The 21,617-nt window shown below is 36.0% G+C and overlaps 1 protein-coding gene across 1 annotated transcript in view; it reads right to left on the bottom strand.

Annotated features, from left to right (window-relative positions):
- SNTG1 (syntrophin gamma 1) overlaps positions 1-21,617 on the bottom strand; it is a 1,083,450-nt gene that overhangs the window by 450,728 nt on the left and 611,105 nt on the right. The window contains exon 4 of the mRNA XM_072604568.1: positions 19,730-19,864. Within this exon, the coding sequence (XP_072460669.1) occupies positions 19,730-19,864 (135 nt within the window). The remainder of the gene's footprint in view (positions 1-19,729; positions 19,865-21,617) is intronic.

Here is a 21,617-nt window from a genome sequence, read left to right as displayed (position 1 = left end):
TTATCCACAATAAAGACTGCTTATCAAACAAGGATACCCTATCTATCACTATTTGGTTCACTTGCAATTTTGGATAATAAAGGTGAGCCAGTAAGGAGTCAAGTAAAGAGATAGGAGTAGTTGAGGAAAATATTTATATATTTCCAATTGTTTTTCTGTATTTTATGTATTATAGTTATAGGATGTTAGAAATAAGGAAATTTTATGTACACTCCAGAATTTTAAATGGTAAGGCACTAAAACCCAATGATGTTAAGTTACTTGCTTAAAGTCAATCACCTATATTATGGGTGGCATAATTTATTATTTAAAAAAATAGTCATGAATCTCTAACTATTTTAAATCTAAATAAGAATGATTTTTGTATCTGTTTTTTTTTTAATTGTGTAGGTATCTTTATCCTTCAAAACACAAGCAAATGTTAACTGATACTTGAATTTATATCATCACAGGTAATGTGTGGTCCCAAATACAGATGAACATACTTCTGCTTTCATATCCAAGCTCTCTTAAACAAATTGTATAATAGCAACTCTAAGGAGAAGTTTCCAGGAGTTTTGTGACCCGACATTCTGAATTGTTGAGTTACTATAGCTTTAAAGAGAACATGGGGAATTGAAATCTCCTTCTATCTCTGGGCAAGTTGAAGACTCTTTATTTGGTTATCCTTGATCTCCCAAATGAACTTTCTTCTTTGATAAGTGTATTCAGTTTAGTTCTAGATGTTATAGTCTTAAGCATTTTCCTCTATTCCAGAGAGAATTTTTTTCCCTTCTCATTGTAGTCCTGGTTCTACAAGCACTTTCAGAATAGATAACATTCCCTGAGGGACTAAGAAAATGCAAAAGAGACTTGTTTTCAGTAGCTCATGAGCACAGGCTACTTATTCATCGTATTTTGGCAACTTTGCAGTTTTTCTTAAACTTGAGTTAAGTGACAGTTTCCATTAAAAAAAAAAGATCAAGGACTTAAGGACAACCTCACTTAATCTGTATTTAAACAAAACAACTATGTCAATTTTTATACAAAACTTCATTTCTCCTTGGCATAAGACATAAAAGATAAAAAGAGATAGTTTTTTTAATGATCTGTTAAATAGAAAACATTCAGCAGTAAGTATATCTGACCTTTTAGAAACTGTTTTACTAAACACAATCTTAGAAATGGCTTCTTTATTTTCATAATCATTGTTCTATCATGACTTGTTTAATAAATTCATCTTAAGTTCATCTTTGTAATTATGGGGAGTTATTTAAAAATAATACAAATAAAAGTTAGAAATAAGATAAATATTTTCTTTAAATTATAAATAATTTAACACACAGCCATGTAGTTCTTTATTTAAACTGTGGTTTTCCACTCAGTCTGTGAGTATGATTGTGGAGATATATATTTTTTTTCTAAAACTCCATGGACATATATGTCTAGCTGTACCCAAAATAGAAAATAATTAAATAGATATGTAAATATCTGTGTATGTATGTATATATATATATGCATATACATAGTTCAGTACAGTTTTATAATAATTAAATATTTATTGTGAAATGCCTTTACATTCAATAAGTTAGAAATGAATTCAAGGCAGACAAGCATTTAAAGAAATAACATTTGATTTATTCTGATCATGAATGTATGAAGAATTATATACAAGAAACAGTGGAATCTTATATCCAACAGAAATATAAACAGAAAAGGAAGTGGATCAGTTATAAAGTGAAAATGTTGGATAATCAAAAGACTGCTGATGTATTGCTCTGGTTCCCATGTTAGTTGCTCAGTTCACAAGCCTTTCTTTGTCTAGTATTTATCATGTTCATACAATACGCCAAGTGCTGAAAATACAAAGAAAGGTTAAAAAAAATAAAACAGTCTCTGTTCTCAAAGAGCTTTTTTTGAATGAAGATAATATGTAAATAACTAGATTCATTCAAGAAATATACAGAGAATAAGGAAGAGAAAGTGATAGCAGCTAAGGTAGATTTGTAAAAGGCGTCTTGAAGGTTTTATCTAGATAAACCTTGAAAGCAGCCTTGGAAACTAAAAGTTGAGATGGGAAGGGGCAGAGAATACCAAGAATGGGAGACAGCAAGAGCAAAGGAACAGAAATGGAATGCCATGATCAAAGAACCCTAAGTAGGATAGTGAAGTTGAAAATTAAAGTATGTGGAGGACAGAAGAGAGTAAGAAGACTGGAAAGTTATCAAGGAAACAGGTTATGAAGAACTTTAATTGCCAAAAAAGATAAGTTTATATTTGATTCTTCAGAAAACAGGGGATGATTGGAGGTCACTGAGCAGAGGAATGACAGACCTTTAGCCTTGTTAGACAAAATCATCTAATGATGGCTTGAGGTAGTGACCCTTGAAAAAGGGTGACTCTTTAGAAGGCAACTGTAACAGCTTAGACAGGGGGCAGTTCTGTGAGCAGAGAGAAAGGCAAACATATGGGAGATGTTTTAGAGGTGAAAATAAAAAAAAATAAAGGTGAGTGAGAGTGAATGGTTAAGGATGACATCAAAAGCTGGGACTCCACTAGGTGACTAGGATGATGGTACCATCAGCAATAATAAGGAAGTTCAGAAGAGGGAAAAATTTGGAGAGTAAGAGAATACATCCTATAAAGGGAAATCCAGTGTGAGATGTCCAACTGGTAGTTGCAGTTGCAGGACTGAACCTAGGGAAAAAGAGCAGGTCTTATATATATAACTGGGAGATGTCTGAATAGAGATAATAATTGAAGGCATTGAGTTAATGAGATCATCAAGTGAAATAATATTGGGGGAAAAAAGGAGAGGGTTCAGAACGAAGTCATGGGGTGCCATCAAGGGTAGTAGGCACGATATGCATGAAGAACCAGGAAAGAAGAGTAATGGATGTTTAGATACTCTAGAAGGAAACCAAGAGACAGTACTATCACACACACACAGACACACACACACACACACACACACACACACACATGCACATGCACACAAAAGTAGAAAGGAAAGAATATGTAGGAGAAAATTATTGACCAAACATTTCCAAGAGTTTAACGAGGATGAGGAGTGGGAAAATACCAATATACTAGGAATTAATTAAATGATAATTGGCAGCTTTGGAAAGGGTTTCTGTTGGCTGATGAGATCAGAGGCCAAATTGCTCAGAGTTTAGAAGATAGACAGAGGAGAGGAAGCAGGGGCACTGATTATAGATGGCTTCCTGAAGGAACTAAGCTGTGAAGGAGAATCCAAATACAAGATAATAGTGGGAATGGTAGGATAGAGTCAGTTTTTCATTTGGTTTTGATAAGTTAAAGATAAGCAAGCATGCTTGAAATTTTAGGTAGGAGGGAAAATGCCCATAAATAAACATTGAAAATAAAGGAGAATAGAGATGATAGTGGATGGAGAAAAACTGGAAGGGGATGTAATCAAGGGTATTTATAGAGAGGCTGGCTTTTGCAAGGAGATTAGTCACTACTTCATCAGAGATTGGAGTGAAGAAAGAAATGGTGGAGGGGGTCATCTGAGAGATGTGAGATAGGAATTTGGGAAAAGGAGAATTGAAGGTTATTATGGGAGGCTTGTAGAGAGACAAGAAAACTTGGGACAGGAGAGTGGGCTGGTGGACTAATTAAGGAAGAACATAATTTTATGGTCGAGGATAGTGTAGGATTAAATTTGATCACAAAGAGGTAGAAACAGGCGAAAAAGGATAATACAACCAAGTGCAGGGGTGATGAAAGTGCTGAGGAAGAACTAGGAGAGAGAATGGAGATGTAACAGACTGCTCCTCACTTCTGGCTTCTTACTAGACTCAGCCACTGCAGTCACTGGCAGACTGCTATCAACTCTAGTTGCTGAACATCTGATGGCTCTTCTAATCTTTCAAAGATCAGAAGGTAATACCTTGGTTCATTCCATCTCTACAAACTCATTTACACATCACATAGAAATAAATAGAAAGGATAAAAGGAACAGACACCATGCTCTTACAATCAAATGACAGCTTGGGTGGGGAAATAAAATAGTTATATTCCCTGCTACTGTCCTTCTCCCACCTGAAGGCACTCAATAATTCTTGCTATGTTTATAGTTAGGCAGGGAAAAAAAATTCAAAAAGGGCTAAGTGAGGAGAATATTGAATTTTCTGAATGAAAAAAAAAAGTTTCAGTTCCAGTTCTACCATCAATCCTTTAAGTTCCAAAGCCAAACATAAAACTCCTTGTCATCTCACAGCACTATAGTTACTCATTGCCTAGTCTATATATATTGGATTGAAACTAAAAGGAAATAGTATGTGTGCTCTGTATAACATATCAGGAAGTGTATATGTGGGCATGTTCCCAGACTGGGTCTTCATTGTCTAGTCCCCCATTATACATTTACCCGTAAATGCTGATTTTTAGGAGTTTAAAGTAATTTAATAAAGAAATCAGGCCTTCCTACACAGCATATATTCTTTCTTTTAATCAACAAATATTAATTGTGGACTTCAGAGTTGCAAAGAACTCTACCTAGCTCTGTGGCGGATATTTAAAAAAAAAAGGTAAAACATAGCTCTGACATTGACAAAATTTATATCTAATAAATTCTTACACAATTATGATTCTATCCAATGAAAACTGCTAGCAGTTCCATTTTTTATTGGTTCCAAAATAGAATTTCATTAGTCTAGAGAATACTGGGTAAAGAATCTGTAGCAATAAAGATATGAAAATTATAGTCTTTGAGAGCTACCTGGAGTATTAAGAAGTTCAGTGATGCACCCAATGTCACAAAGTTAGTATGTGCCAAAGTGGAACTTGAGTCCATGTCTTTTTGACACCAATTTATCTCTCTGTACATTATACAATAATACTTCAAAAATTCCTAAAAACCATAGAAAGGAGTATCCTAAAGAGGAGAGAGAAACTAGCTTAGTGCCTGTTGAGCTAAATGGTCATTTTTATTCTCTTAAAACTGGCAGGAACTCTTGTGTCATACAAATTCCTCATCCACTAATAGCTACTCTTGGGTGCATGAACTATTTTCTTAACTTTGTTCTGTGGATAATAAATAAATGATTGCTTAAAATAGAACCAAGCCCAGTGGTGCAGTCAGCTCAGGAAGAGAACATTAGCAGTATCAAGATGAAGTTTTCAATCTGTCAGAGAAAAAGGCATTTTAATTAGCCAATGTCATCACCCAGATTACCTAGAATATCTTGCATAGCAATAATTAGCATAAAACACATCTTGGTCAGTTAGTTTTGTTCCACAGATGATTTTGTGCTGGTACGCTGATTTCTTTTGATGGCAGTTGGCAAACATAACAGGGTTACCAAAGATTTTTTACTTCTCATTTCTTACAATCCTAGCTCCAAAATCTCAGGGAAGAGAACATTTAGAACATGTTTCAAGTACAAAAATACAAAATAACTGAGGTAAATTCTCTGGGAGAGACTGTAGAGAGTAAGCAAAATTTGTTGAGACTCTCAGAAACAGCACTTATTTCAGAGTTAAAAAAAAAAAAGCAAAAAGATTTACTCCAATCCATGTGATATAGCTTCAAGACATACATGAAGTATGGATTTAAGATCATACTTGCTGATTTATAAACATTAAAAAAAATCCTTCCCGTTGAAACACAATCACTTTTCGCAACAATTATGAAATATAAAATAAATCATAAATATCTCTTTCAAGATCAATTTATCTCTACTTATCCTAAACAAATTATGTCAATTTCCCAAATTCTGCTTTGTATTTTTTGTCTCTGATTTCTTTGTGCTTAGTGAGTATATTTTTGTGTTATTGAGTATGAGTTCATGTTAGCTCACTGAAGGACCAAGTTATGTCTATAACCCCTTCATAAACATTTCTCTTCATTCCTTTCTGCTTTCCAAGAAGAAAGGAAAATAATGAGGTTTCCAACATTTCCTTGGATATGCAGGGCTCCTCTGGACCCTCCTGGCTTTAGAGTGATTATCAACAGTAACTGTTGCTATTTCTCTCCCATCCTGATGTCTTTCTTTTTCTTGCCCTCATTAAAGAGGCCATGCCCTGGTTACTTCTTAAACAAGCTTATTCAATGAATGGGCATTACCTCATGCTAAGTGAATACCTGCAAAGACCTTGGCCTAAAGGGCCCAAGGTCTTCCAGTGCATCCTGGGTCATCTCCAGTCATCCTGATGAATATCTGGTCACTGGATTCAGATGATTCTGGAGAAGTGAGACTGGTGACATTGCACAGCCCTCCCTCACCCAAAACAAAGTCAAGTGTAAGTCATGTTATCATTTCTCTGATGGCATGGTCTTCTTAGACAATGAAGGATGAACACAAACAAGGTTATACAACTCATCAATCAGTCTATGCCTGAGAGCAGGATTGGAATTGTGTTTAGTCAACTCATGTAGGATACTGCGAGTACTGTTGCCTGGTGACAGTCCACATAATATCCTGGGAAATCAAGGTCTAGAGTCTAGCTATACTTTAATGTTTCATCAAAACAAGTCCAAGCTAAGAGTACAAAGCATATGTTTATATATACATATGTGCATGTGCATATATATATCTATATCTATCTATCTATCTATATACATATACACACACATATAGACATATACATATACACACACATATGTATATATTGTGTATGTAAAGGAATTTGTGATAATCCTTCTAAACTTCTTAGAATAGGAAGGTTTGAATTCAAGAGGACTATTAGCATATAATATTCCTTTGTATTTTAACATCCCAGAATGGTAAAAACAACACTGGGGACCTAAATCACATCTTAGTTTACTCATCCCTAAAATGGGAATGATCATACTTGTCTACTTCCTTGTAAAACTCTTGTGAAGATAAGCATTTTGCAAACTGTAAAATACCCATATGAACTGGCATATCTGTATTCTTATTTCTCATAATTAAAATATTTATTGTCCTTGATCACAGTTATGATTTTGCTTGGTGCTATACAAATACTATTACATTCCAAGACCACACTCTTTTCCTTTAGGAGGGTATGATCTCTAATGGACATCATTGATGCACAGTAGACATCACAGGTATAAATTATGTACAGTATCAGTCTATATTTAATTCATATTTCAGTAGTCAGTTTCCTTAGATGCATGATATAGGTCATAAACTCATGATCTATATTAGGAGTGCTTCAATCATAAGTAATTATCATGAAAGGTCTTTTGCATTCACAATACATTCTTGATGAAGTATCATTTTCTAATTTTACAAAAAATTAATTATTAATGTACTTCACATTTCTCAGGTATAATAATCATTAAAGAACTTCTGTCTCTGGTACTATGCATACATAGTGGAAAGACACAGAAATCAGCAATTAACCAGGTCATTCATTGTTTCACGTAATAAACTTATTTGAATGCCTTACAATTTTTTCAGGCAATGGGACAGTCATTGTGAGCCACTGTGCTACTTAAAAGTTGTATAATCTTGGCGCAAATCATTTCATCTCTTAGACTCATTATTATCATCTCTAACAGAGGTTAGAGTGGATGACCTCTGACTTCTTCATGAAACTCTAAAGCTGTGAACCTTTTGTTCAATGCACACTAACCTTCTTTTATGAATGGACAATGTTCTAAAGAATACCTTCAAATCAACAGCCACATTAAAAAAATGCTCCCAATCACTGTTGATTACAGAAATGCACATTAAAGCAACTTTAAGATTCCTTCTCATACCATTGACAGGTAACAAAAATTGAAAATGACACATGTTGGAGGGATGGTTACCTTCCCCTCCATACCTGCTAAAACTGAGATCCTTCATTGTTTGCAAATTGTGTCTCTGCTGAGGTGCTCTTGCTACAAAGTATGAAAGAAATTTGCCTATAAAATATTGTTACCAAGTATTTTTAACACAGTTTGATAGTACTGTTCAGGTATTTCTTTTTAAAAGTTATTATTTTTAGGTGAAGAAACAGTAACCTCAAACAAGTTGATGTTACAGCTCTGAAGTAAATTGTGAACGACATAAATAAACCTATCCTACTCATAGAAAGATAATTCAACTTTCAGATGCATTCCAGTCAAGGCATATCTTGTCAGTACCAGCTGATGTTCATTAGTGAACCAATACTGTGTGGGCAGAATAGGTTTGAAACATAGACAGCCCCCAGCATTCTAGGAGCAAATGAAGCATTGTGGACAAGCCTCATAGAGCCATTGCCAGTCTTGCTGAATCACCAGGTTTTTTGGCCCTCACCAGGTTATTTGGTTAATGCTTTGAGTCTGATTCTTTCTCATCACTTTTTCACCAGTGTTCCTTTCCCCTGCTGTTATGATTTGAGTCTTGTCAAAAGGCTAGGAATGAGAACTCTTAATGCCCCTCCCCTCCCACCAAATCATAGTCCGCAGTACCAGTCTGGATTTGCCCTGCACCTCATCTCATATAAAAGTTGTACCCCACAAAGTTTCTGAGATATCAGTACTATTTGTGAAGTTCCTCCCCCCCCCCCCTTTTCCCCTGCAGAATGGATTAAGCTAGTAATAAATGAAGCCCTGAGTCACTGTTTCATCACAAGGAACCAATCCGCTACCAGAGATTCTCCCTCCTGTCACCAGGGGATATAAAGAAGAGTCACTGACTGAAGATCTTGGTCCATGACACTTAAGTCGATCAATTTGCTGCCTCCACTAGTGTATCCATTATGAAAGCCAGTGTAATCATTGTAGCCAGAACTAGTTTGCAGGGTGGCTGCTCTCACTACTGGAGTCTGTGCCTGCTTCAACAAAATGTTGATAAAGAGTGGAAAGATTGGAGATTTAGTAGCACCTTGTATTCTTAGGAATCTCGTCGATCAAAACAAGCAGAGACTTACTTTCTCTCCAGTTCCAAAATTGATTTCTGTCAATGGCAAGTTTTCATTTAATTAAATAATAGTTTACATTTCTAAACCACTTTCCTTACATGATGTTCTCACAAAACTGATATCCATTTTATGAATGACTTAAAAAGAATATCACAATCACAAAATTTCAGAGCTAGAAGGGATCTCAGTGGTCATCTCATACAACTCTACCTGAAAAATAATTCCTTCTGTCAATAAATAATTAAAACAGCTTGCACTTATATTGTGCTTTATGGTCTGCAAAAATACTTCATATATACAGACCACCCCCAAAGTCTTAGTGGAGTTTCAAGATTTAATAACGTAAAATTGCACTAAGATTATGGCATCTGAACCTCATAATATTCCTTTGAGATTAAGTACTATTGTTATCTTCATTCTATAGAAGAGGAAACCGGAGCTGATAGAGGTTAAGTGACTTTTCCAGAATCCCAAAAGAGTATAAGTTTAACCAATGTTCTTTCTCTGGGGCAGGAAATGCATAATCTCTCCTGCATTATCTCCCCTTGATAAGAACACAGGCCATTTCAATCAAACTCTGCTCTGTCCTACTAAAAGGCAAATCTAAACAAGAAGAGTAAGAAGAAGAAAAAGAAGAAAAGAAGGAGAAGGAGGAGAAAGAGAAGAAGGAGAAGGAGGAGGAGGAGGAGGAGAAGATGAAAAGAAAAGGAAAAAGATAAGAAAAAAAGGAAAGGGAACAGCAATCAGTATTTAGCTTTCTTTTATAGGTTACCATAGAGCAGGAAAGAGGCTTTGCATCCTCGTGAGTCCGAATATGTTTAGGGTACCCCAGTCCTTGAACCCCCTTAAAAGCAATTTACCTCCTCAACAAAGCACAGCATATGGTCACTGTTTTCCTTGTGAGGTGCCCATCAGATGTCACCAAGCCTAACCACCTCTTGAATCTAGCAAACTGATTGATTGTAAAATTAATCAAGGGATTCCATGATTCCCCTGATCAACCCATTTTATTCTGTCTCGCACACATGTCATATTATGTATCTATACATGTCATACATATCATATATGCATGAATATATGTATATTTACTCATTATGACATATTGCAGATAGAAAATGGCAATGAAATTTAATAGGAAGAAGACATCTAGCTTGATTGCCTTGGGAATAAAAATTTCAAAGTGCTTTCAGTTCTCCCAGGCTACTGCTTTTCACAAAGCCTATCTGTTTGAATATCTTTTTCTGTAATATTATATATTTGTAAATTTTGAAACACCACTGTCTCCAAAGAATCAAAATTTCCAATGAACCAAAAGTCAGTGGAATTGGTCATAAGGAGACTGCATATTTCCAATAATGATCTATCAACAAGAAAAGATACAACATGTGTGTATATACACACACATGCATATATGTTTGCATATTTCTATTTATTTGCACACATATGAGTTGGTCAGGCAACAAGATTGAAGAACAAGAGATAAACAGCCTGAGTAGCACATTTGCCCTCTCAAAAAGTTTAAAAAAAAAAGCCCCAAAGGTCTCTACTATTTGAAGTTAATCCTCTGTGGAGGTTTTATGGAATAGCATGGGCAAGTATTGCTCAAAATAAGAAAGAGAGAATAAGTTGTGATCTTCAGTAATAGGATTACCTGCTCTAATAATATAATGGATCCTTTGAACTGTTGAAGTGTTAAAGGGAAATCCAAAAATTTGTTGATTCAGCATAATCAGGCTCATAAGTAACTGATCAGTTAAGTGGAAGAGGAAGGTTCAATGGACTTCTAGTCAAAAGATCAGGGATTATTTAGGCCTACAGAAGTAGAGTCACCTAAAATCTATGAGCCTCATTCTCCTACCTATTAATAAAAAATACTAATATTAAACTATATATGTACTGTTATGGGGGAAATGTCTTGTAAACTCTAAAGAGGGACCTAAATTTATTATTAATTACTATTATAGATAAGGTTATTGTTTGGAAATATTTAATTAACAGAGACACAGATACTGCTTTTGGATGATAATAAGTTGTTGGTCTAGTGCTCTTTCAACTTGAGCATTTCACTTCACTTCTCTAGTCCTGTTTCCCCTTTGTAAAATGAGACAGTTGAACTAAATGATTTGTAAGGCATATTCTAGTTCTAAATCCTGTTTTACCCTTAGCTCAATATCTACTTAAAAAAATATATCTCACATTTGTTGCATCCATCATGTGATGGTCTGGAAATAGCTGGACTACCCTGTTTCATGTCATCTACCATGAAGTAGCAGTACCTCCTAACTGATAAAATTAAAAGCAAATGTTACCTCCCCTTAAATGTCCATCTGGTTACTTTGCCTATCATATAATTCTAATCCAAATTCACATGCTTTGTCCCACAAAGCTGATAATCAAAGACTTATATTGGGCTTTTACCAAAACCCATTTCTAAGACTTCAAGACTATTTCCCTTAATACTTTCTTGTAATATTGCATCCACATTTTTTTTAAATCATGACTTTCAGATAGTCTGACAATTCTTGTATTGCCTTTCCTCAATCTGTTCTCCAGATAACTTGTGGGTTTTTTTAATGAAATGTTTCAGATTCTCTTCTACTTTCTCTAGTTTTATTATTTCTTGATGTCTTATAATGTTATTTTATTCCGCTTGTTCAATTGTAGTTTTCAAGTAGTTACTTTCTTCCTTAAGATTTTGTATCTTTTTTTCCAATTGGCTGACTTTCTTTTCATAATTTTCTAGTAGTATTTTTGTTTAATTTTTTTTTTACTAATTTTTCCTCACTCATTTATTTTTAATTCCTTTTTAAGTTCTTCTAAGAGTTCTTTTGGAGCTTGTAACTATTTGACATCACTCTTTGGGGTAAAAGTAATCTTTTTTTTTTTTTTAACCTCACTATCTTCTCTGAATATGAACCCAGATCTTCATAGGTCAGGTTCTTTATCCTTGCTTACTCATTAATGTGTTTTATTTTATTTTTTAGCAGCTTATTATTATCATTCAATATTAATCCTGAGTGATGGGTAATATTGCCTAAAGTCTTAGGTCCTCCTTACTGTTATTTTCAGAAATCTGTCCAGGGCCTCAATCTCAAGGGCTCCTCTTCTCTCTTAAGATACAGTTAAGTTCCCCAGGCATGCTGTCACCAAAATGTGTTTGTTGCCCTCACCCAGTTTGTGCTCCCTCCTCCTTACTCACAACCACAGGTCATATCTGGTCAGCATCACAAAGCCTGACTTCCTGAAACAGCAGCATCTTCCCTCACTCAGAGTGTGCTGGTATTCAAATGAAAGTTTGTAAGGTAGAAAAGTTCCAGAGGTGAAATTACCTGAGGCTGTGAGTGACTTGAAAGTTGAGGTGAATTTTCCAGGGGCCTATTCTGCTCTCTGGCCAAGCTGCTGCATTATCGGTTTTTTTGTTGATTCAGTGGAATTGACCTGGAGGTGTTTATACTTCAGCAGGCCAAATGACTTTTCTGAGGTCCTCTCAAGTTGTCTTAGATGACAAGTGCTTTACTCCTTTATTTTTGCTGCTTTATGTTAATTTCATGGTGATTTCCTTTCTGTTTACAGAAGAAATCTGGAAAACCTCGAAAACTCTGATCTACTCCACTGTCTTCCCAAAATGCTTCTACCACATCTGGAACGCTTCTGCACATTTGTGTGTGGGGTGTGTGTGTGTGTGTGTGTGTGTGTGTGTGTGTGTGTGTGTGTGATCTAATACATGTATGGGGTAGTTAGGTGGCACAGCAGATTAAGTTCCTGATCTGAAGACAGGAAGTCTCATCTTTGTGTGTTCAAATTTGGCCTCAGACACTTAGTGTGTGACCCTGAAAAAGTCACTTAACTGTGTTTGCCTCAGTTTCTTCATCTGCAAAATGAGCTAGAGAAGAAAAAGGCAAACTACTCCAACATCTTTGCTAAGAAAACCACAAATGGGGTCACAGAGAATGGAAACAATTGAGAAACTGACTGAACACCAGTACAGGCATTAAATGTGAAGCTAGTCTGTACATCTATATGCAGCTGGTCATATAATGGTTTTATAAGCTTCACATTATAGAGCAATGAAATAAAAGACACCATGGTTGATAATGATTTCTTCAAGACGAACATTGAAAGTTATGGTACATTGATGATCAAAGTTACTCATATCTTTCCAGAAGCAGATTGAATTGTTAGGGCAGGGTCAGAGGAGGCTCACTTTGACCATCAGAACAGAGTGAAGCATTTATTGAGCAAATGGACCCGACCGGAGGCAGTGGAAGAGGTGCTGGTATTGGAGGCAGAATTGGAAGCTTGACCATACAACATACATCACATTGAGTAAGTCATTTCTCTTAGATTCTGTGTGACATAGTGGCTTCAACCCCATCAGTTGCTTTCATAGTTGATCTTGTCAGAAAATCTGTTGATAGGTTGTTGTATAGGTGAGAGTTGAAGTGGATGGCCTCTGAAGTCCATCTTGATTGTGAGGTTCTTTGATTTGGTTTGACTAGGTGATAGTTATGGTCCCTATCAACTTAAAATCTTGAAATCCTATGTTGCTATGTATCATTCTGATTAGAAAATGCAAATGTTCAATCAGCAGAAGTGTGGTTCTTCTCTATTGTGTGCACAGTGTTACTACCTGAATCATAATAGTTATGGTTTTTAGTGAGATATAGTGCTATAAAGGGAGCAATTTGGAGCATTCTTCCCTCTGAGAGAAGACCTATAAATACAGGTGTAGCTTCTTTGCCTGACTCAGAACTTGTTTTATCATTTTAGGTGAAAGAATTTGGAGGCAGGTTTTGGAACCAGCTCAAGATGGATGCCTTGAAGAGCACAAATGACCTTTAGCAGTGACCTTTGGAGCCCAACCACACAGTCAGTGAGACAAGGATTCATCCAGCTGCAATGCCACCTTTAGAGGTCAACTTAGTGGTATTAATACAATGCATTAAATGGGCTAAATTTCAGTCAACTTTACCAAGAGACCGAAGATAGCACAGGAGAGAGTATACCCACAAGATGTGGGGGGAAAAGGGGGAATGTTTGTACTATTATTCTTGCCTATGGCTTTGAAGTAAACATTTCTCTGTAAAAGCTAATAGATAGTAAGTAGATAAATGGAACTAGGGCACTAGTCACTGATAACTAACTGTGGGGAAGAAACCCATCCACAGGGTGTTTATATTTAAGGCAGTAGAGAAATACTCACAAACCCCCTGGGGAAGTTAATAAATACTTATTAAGCAATTACTGCTCCATGTGAGGAATTGTGCTAAATGCTGGGGATACAAATACACAAAAAAAGAAAGATAGCCTTTGCCTTCAAGGAGTTTATAGTCTAATGGTGGAAGTCAACTCATAAAAGGCCATCCCAAGTAGCAGAAGTAAAGATATTCCTAGTTTGACTCTGAAAGAGTAGGCCAGAGTATACTTGCTCTGTGAGGCATGCGTGTGTGTGTGTGTGTGTGTGTGTGTGTGTGTGTGTGTGCGCACATGGGCACACTGGACCCATAATTTCAATTGCCTCTCAGGAGAGAGAAGATAGTGTAGTGGACAGAGAGCCCTGCTCAAACTCAGGAAATTCTTGGTTCAAGTCTTGCCTCTGACTCATATTTAATGACTCAGTGCTCCAGGCAATTCTGCTTATCTATAAGGTTCAGAAAGTATATTGATCTGTATTGCTAGAAGGAGTTTCTTCATTAGGAATTCCTTTGACCAAAAAAAAAAAAAAATCACAGTAACAATCCAAAAATCTCATTCAAGAAGAATTTATTAAGCACGTATAATGTCCCAGGAAAAGTGTTAAGTTCTGGGAATAAAAAATTAATAAAGACATTCTCTAATGAGTTATAATCTTAAAGGGAGAGACAACACCCAAAAGGAGACAGAAAAGCAGTGGGGGATCTGAGGGAGTTGGAAGAGGAGAGAAGACTGTTGAATTGAGAACAGTCAGAGCAGCTAGATGCCTTGGGGGATAGAATGCCAGACCTGAAGTCATCTTCCTCAGTTCAGATCTGACCTCAGTCTCTTACTAGCTGTATGACCCTGGGCAAGTCACTTTACCCTATATGCCTTAGTTTCTTCATCTGTAAAATGAGAGGGAGAAGGAAATGGCAAACCACTCCAAAGTTTTTGCCAAGAAAACACCAAATGGGGTCACAGAGAGTCAGACATGACTGAAAATGCAGCAGATGCAAGGTGATGTGATTTAAGAGTTCAATTTCTGCCTTTGATAAAGGAAGGCATTGGGAACTATGTGGTACTCTTCCCTCCAGACCTCCTAACAAAGGTGAGAGAAGGTTGAGGAAGGTGTAGTCAATCAACCTTTGAGTTAGCAGTTTGGTGATAGAATTAGAGGTGATGAGCTCATGCCGGGGGAGCTTCTTTCTCCATGGAGCTGAGACCAGGGAGGGCAGCAGGCACAAGGTAGAGTGAAAATAAATATCAGCAATGCAAAATTTTGGCTTTATCTGTTTATCTGTCTATCTATCTATCTATCTATCTATCTATCTATCTATCTATCTATCTATCTATCTGTTCATTTATTTGTTTGTTCATTCACTCATTTATTTGTCTATGCCAGAAGTAGCATTCAATATGTTTTTCTTTTCAAATTTCTAATATCACTTTGCCTAGATCTCTTCTCAATATTTCAGGTTTAATTTATTTATTCTTTCCACATTAGATTGTAAGTGCCTTGATATCTGAGATGTGGCATAACTTTCTTTTTAAACTTACTTCCTATCACAGTGTCTTGGAAACAGTTTGTAGTTCTAGTGACTGTTCCTTCATAAAATGAATTATGTTCATAAACTTTTTAGAAGATGTCTATTGCAAGATTTCATGTCCATCAATGAGATAGACAGAGTTGGTTAATGTTGTTATATTCATAAACATAACTTCCAAGTCTAGGCATTATTCTTACTCTTTCTAATGACATGATATTAGTATACACTAGTGGTGATTTTCATTTGCATGGGTGTCTTTGGACTAGTGTAACTGTACAAGTATAGGTTATTTGAAATTCTGGGTTTGTATTGTCATTTCTTTCTAATTAAAATGACTTCTGCATTAACTGAGCTATGGCTGCCTGTATAGATTTCACCAGTACCAGATGTTCTACCAGATGAAAGTGGTTATATAGCACAAAATATTTCAGGTTCTAGGATGGCACAAATCCTACAACACTGACATAAGTCACCTTTAACTTCAAGAACATAGTGAGACCATAGAGGTCAAACTGAGATGACTGATTAAGCAGTACACAGAAGTGCATTGCCCATAATTCTGAGATTGCCAGATGTTCAATGGTCAGTTTTCATCTTTGCAGAGTAAGGAAGCAATGACTGAATATCATGGACCATCAATTGCTTTTAAGCCCCCGAGAACTATTTCATGACATTGTTCTGAATTTTGCTGAAACCCAGTAGCCAATTCCACCCATCGTATTGCTTATATAGATTGCATGCCAACTTCTTATCATTCCATCATTAATCCAGGTCAGGTATCTGTCATATGTACCCTGTAGTTTATCACGTAGTGTCAACATTTTTATGAAACAGATCCTGGTATTTCTATCTCTTTTAGAAAAGTTTATTGAGCAATCCAGATATGTAACAGATTGAACAGTTCCCCAGCTTGATAATTCTTTAAGTAGATTTAGAGTTTGATGCGTTGCCATCACTGTACTGTGATAGCTGGTCTCATAAAGACATGCAGGTGAGACAGAGGGAGGTCCTGAGGGAATATGGTATTAGATGGGTCATTTTTAATTGGTGGAATAAAGCAAATAATAAGTGAGGCAAGGTGGCAAAGAAGAGTGCCATAGTTGAGACAGGACAATCTGAGTTCAACTCTGACTGCAGATACTTATTAGCTGTGATACCCTGGGCAAGTCACTTAACTCTGCTTCAATTTGCTCATTTGTAAAATTAATTGGAGAAGGAACTGGCGTCATTGCCAAGAAAACTGCAAATGGGGACTTGAAGAGTCAGTCATGACTGAAACGACTGAAGAATAACAACAAAAGAAAACGTTAGATTCTCAGCAATCACTTCTCTAAGGGAGTATTTGAGTATGAGAGCTCTAAGGGCACAAAAGGGGGTAGAGAGGGCTGAAATTAAGAATCAAGAATGCCAATTTTTGCCTCCTTCATAGCTATGCTGAACATTATTGAAAAGTAGTTAATTAATATTAGTGTTACAAAAAGAGAGTCTAGGTGAACCTTGGTACTGAACTTGGTTCTAATTTCTATTTCTTTGTTTATCTGTCTATGTTACTTTGATGACACCTTTTAGCTTTGAGGTTTAAAGAAAGTCATTGGCTTCATGTTTGGTTCCTCTTAGTATGGAGTGGGGACATTCAGTATTCTTTAGCAAAATTAGTAGAATATGCCTATTTGATGACTCAACAAAATGGTCTGTTATATATACACACATACACACACATATATGCATATATATGTATATATATATATACACAATACATATGTGCGCATGTAAGCATTTGTATTTATTTATGTATTTATGTATATGTGTGCAAATCTATATATGTGTATATATAATGTATGTATACACTATACACACATATATATGGTATATATTGGCAGGCTGTAGATATCAGTATAGAGTAGCTTTAGAAACAGTCTCAGCCTTTTAACATTTCTAAATTGAAAGGATTCCTCAAAGGATTAGGATAGTAAATATCAAATTTCATGGTCATCATTCTGTTGGGAAACTTCAAAAATAAATAGAATGATGTGGACCTTTCCTGTATCTCCCTTATTCATAATTGCAATGGAAGGCAGTAGAGGTAACAGAACACCATTTCTTGGTGTGCTAGCATGGCTTCAGCTTGCCAGGGCCTTCTCTGGCCACCCACATGTGTTTAATAGCCTCTGGGGTCTCATAGTATCAATGATTCTGGGAGAGCAAAGAAAGGAATATAGAGCTCTTGATATCAACAGTTGAGATAGCTTTTCCTTTAGGTACCTTATCTCTGATCATCTCCTGTTTATGTCAGGCAGAGGAAAATATGTCTGCTGTGCACTGGTGAGTGAGGAACTTGCAGTCCGATTTCTGATGTTATCATTGTTCAACGAGAGAGGAGAAAGTGCAATAACTTTAGCTATGGATTTGATGTTTTACAAACATAACGGGCTGACTTCTCTGTCATGGCTTTTGATCAAAGTTCCCTCTGTTATTCTGAGCTCTCCTCATTTTTTTTTTTGTTTCACTTCTTAATATGAAGACAACCTCTTTGCAGCGCTGTCTTAAACAACATTGTCTTCACTGACAAAACTCACAAATAAACAAAGATTTTCTGACTACTGGACCTGCAAAAGTGCATGCATTCTAGGTACAAGCTAAAATAATGTTGGCTTACATCAATCATATAAGTGCAAAACATCAGTCTTACTTTCTGAGAATACAAAATAAATCCACCACTATCCTGTCACTAACAAGGTGAAGGAAGAGTAGCCATGTGGGATTTCTCTAATCAGCTTTGACAACTGGAGCACATGATTCAAGATGATTTAAATGGTCTGTGACAAAAAGATAGTTAACAGTCTGTGAAATGTCCATTATCCTTAGTTGGAAGGATTCTAGTGATTTAAGACCTTGCCTTGGTCCCACGGGGCATTAGAAAGCAGGAAAACACTAGTTCAACAACAAGCAACAAAGAGCAATCAATCTGAGGTAAAACTGTTAATGTTTTATGAATGTGCTCTGAATACCCAAAGGGGCAAGTTAATCAATAGAGCAAGATAGAGCAGGTCACTCAATGTCCCCTCTTTAATAATGTTCTCCAAGTAGACAGGGCAACTCTTGTTTAATCAGACTCTAGAGTGGTGCTACATAGACCTATAATAATTATAGTCTATCCAAAGTGACACCATGGACTCTTCTCTCTTGGAGAGGAAAGGATTATGAGCTCTGCATAAGGGGTGGCTATGTGAGTTGGAATTGAACTTTGGATTTGTAGGAGCAACAAGTACCAGGTTGAAAGCTACTCATCCTTCCTTTCTAAGCAAGGGGAACCCAGGATATTTCCTTAGGCTATAATTCCTATAAGCCTAGTTACACCCAGAAAATACAACTTTTCTATGTTATATGGGATAGAATTTGTCACATTTTATGTGACATACCATCACATTTTAAAAATAAAATGTAGGCTAAACAAGAGAACTCATGCTGAGTGATGAATTCTTTTTCATTCAAAAAAATTAATTTGAGCTAATGATGTATTTTAGGTCTTTACTTTGGTTCTAGGAAAATATAAGGTTTGAGATAAAATTCAAAGTCCTTTAAAGGACTAGTAGTATAATGTCAACCATAGTTTAATGTCAACAGAAGAAAACACTACAACTCTGACATCATTCTATCAACAACACCTATGCAATTATTCATATTTGATCCACTTGGGAAAATCATTCACACAAGGTTCAGTGACAAGCTATATATCAACCTCATGCTTCACTGAAAATGAGTGAAGTAAATTGTCTAAACACTGATTTCAAAAGTCAAATATGATGGCAATAGAATACCAGTACCAGGGCAGTTACCCACATATTGTTCATGCATGTCCTATGGGAAAAGAAAGGAGGCTTGGTCATGTCATCTGAATAGTTTGTGGTGACTAGAGGGAATGAAGACAACTCTATTTATGTAATAAAAATAAGAGACAATAGAACAACAGATTATACAATAGTCCTTGGTGTTCAGTTCTAGGTCAAAATAGGTATTATGACAGGGAAAGTATTCTTTCTCTTTGATTTAACAAGAGGAAGCACTATTATGTAGTTCTTGCTGGTAAGGGCATATTAAGCAAGTTCTCTGAATAGATTGAGTTAAAACAAAAACAAAAACAAAACTTGAACAGAAAAAAAAAAAACAAAAACAAAACTACTTACACCAGAATAGAAAGGCTCGCCAGACACACATATCACATCCTGCTCCTGGATCATCAAAATATCTTTGGCTAGGTGCAGTCGCACTTTGAAAGGCTCCTGATTACCATCCTGTAGCAAACAAATTCCTGTCTTTGTCTTTAGTGGAAAAAGAAAAAAAAACAGGAAAAAAAGAGAGGGGAAATAGTATGCTTAGTTTCCAGATTGTTATTTCAATGACCAAATTACATTAAAACATCAAGAACAAATAGCATTTGTGAGCTGGTCAAATACCCCGATGAATCTAGGACTGAAGCTTTAATAGAACTTCTTGTGTATATAAAAAAAGAAAGTAACCATTTAAATGAAAGTAAAGCTACGAAGAAATTGAGTTTTTCTGTTAGAAAATGAATAGCAAGATTCTGTCTTAAAAATGAGAATTTTGCCTCCAGTTTTTTTAAATAACATTAATTCTAAGTCTTGCACTGGTTTTGCATGGTTTTTAATTGCAGGGTGACAATATATGCTATGGATTGTCTTTCTTGACATCACTCTGGTGCTTCAGTACTTACCCTTTAACTTTTACACAACTACATGCCATAGAAATATAGCAGAAAGCTGATTTGGAGCATTTCTCACGGAATTGGGCATGAGTATTTTATCTTCATAGTTAGGGACACATGTCCTCTGGCACCTTCCTAAAGGGCATAAAAAAATCTCTGTGGAAAGTGATCTGTTGACTGATTCCCTTTAGGAAGGGGCCAAATCATAAGTGTCCCTCTCCACTGAGCCAAAGTATTTAGGTCTAGCTCTTTGGAGAAATTTCAGTCCACCACCACCACCACCACTAATACCATCCCACCCTCCCACTCCCAACCCCCCCACTCCCAGAAAAAAAAAAAAAAGGTTATAAAGAATTAGCAAATAGGTTCTGTGTGGTGGAAAGAGACAGTAAGGTAACTAATTGTTTGAGGCATTTTAATTACCTGTCCTCATTTGTTATTTTGTTGTGGAAGTGATTCTGAGTTCTTGAGGTCAATGCCAAAGTACTAAAATTTCTGTTAAGTCCTTTTTAGATGGAAAAAATTTTCCAATGTGGCTCAGCACTTCATTATTTTCCAAAGGATCAGCCTATCTAGGGTGGATAAACTCATATTCAGAACATTCCCTACTAAGTGACAAAAATTTTCAGCTACATTACATCGTTAAGACCAGTAATTAAGCCATGAAGGATTTCTGCTCTACCTCTGCAGTAGAAGAAGTAATTGTACTGAAGAAATCACAGATTCTTGAAGTGGAACAATAAACCACTGAACCAATTGCTTCTTTTGATTTTGGGGGGTCTCCTAAGTCTGCAGTGTAAACCCAGACACATAGAATACAAACATAAACCCACAGCAAATAATTCACTCAAACTCTTCCACTCCAAGAGATACTTTTAAGAACAGAGCCCAATGATAAACATGAGATAAGACATGGGATTTGTGTCATATAAGGGTACAGGAATTGGGGAGAAGGATATTTATTCAATGAGTGAACTCTTTCCCTTAATTATTTAATCACTACAAAGACTGAACCGCTACAAAGAAGGAAGCCTCTCTCAATCTTCCTTTTGACTTACACCTTAAAATACATTCTCACTCTATCAAAAAATCATAAGGTGATAGAGCAATGAAGTGATGCCTGGGCTTTAAAGGAAAACTGTCCCTAACGTGTCTGGTTATCTTTAGATTTTAGAATTTCTACAAGAAGTGTTTATATCTTGTCCCTTATAGCATCTTCATTAAAATTTTTAGTATTCTTGGAATACTATTGTGTTACAAGAAATGATGAACAGGTGGACTTCAGAAAAACCTGGAAATACTTACATGAACTGATGCTGAATGAAGTGAGCAGAACCAGGAGAAAATGA

Source organism: Notamacropus eugenii, chromosome 4 (assembly GCF_028372415.1).
Source record: "Notamacropus eugenii isolate mMacEug1 chromosome 4, mMacEug1.pri_v2, whole genome shotgun sequence".
Classification (NCBI taxonomy): Eukaryota; Metazoa; Chordata; class Mammalia; order Diprotodontia; family Macropodidae; genus Notamacropus; species Notamacropus eugenii.
Note: the sequence above shows the minus strand (reverse complement) of the source record. Positions and strands in the feature narration are given on the sequence as shown.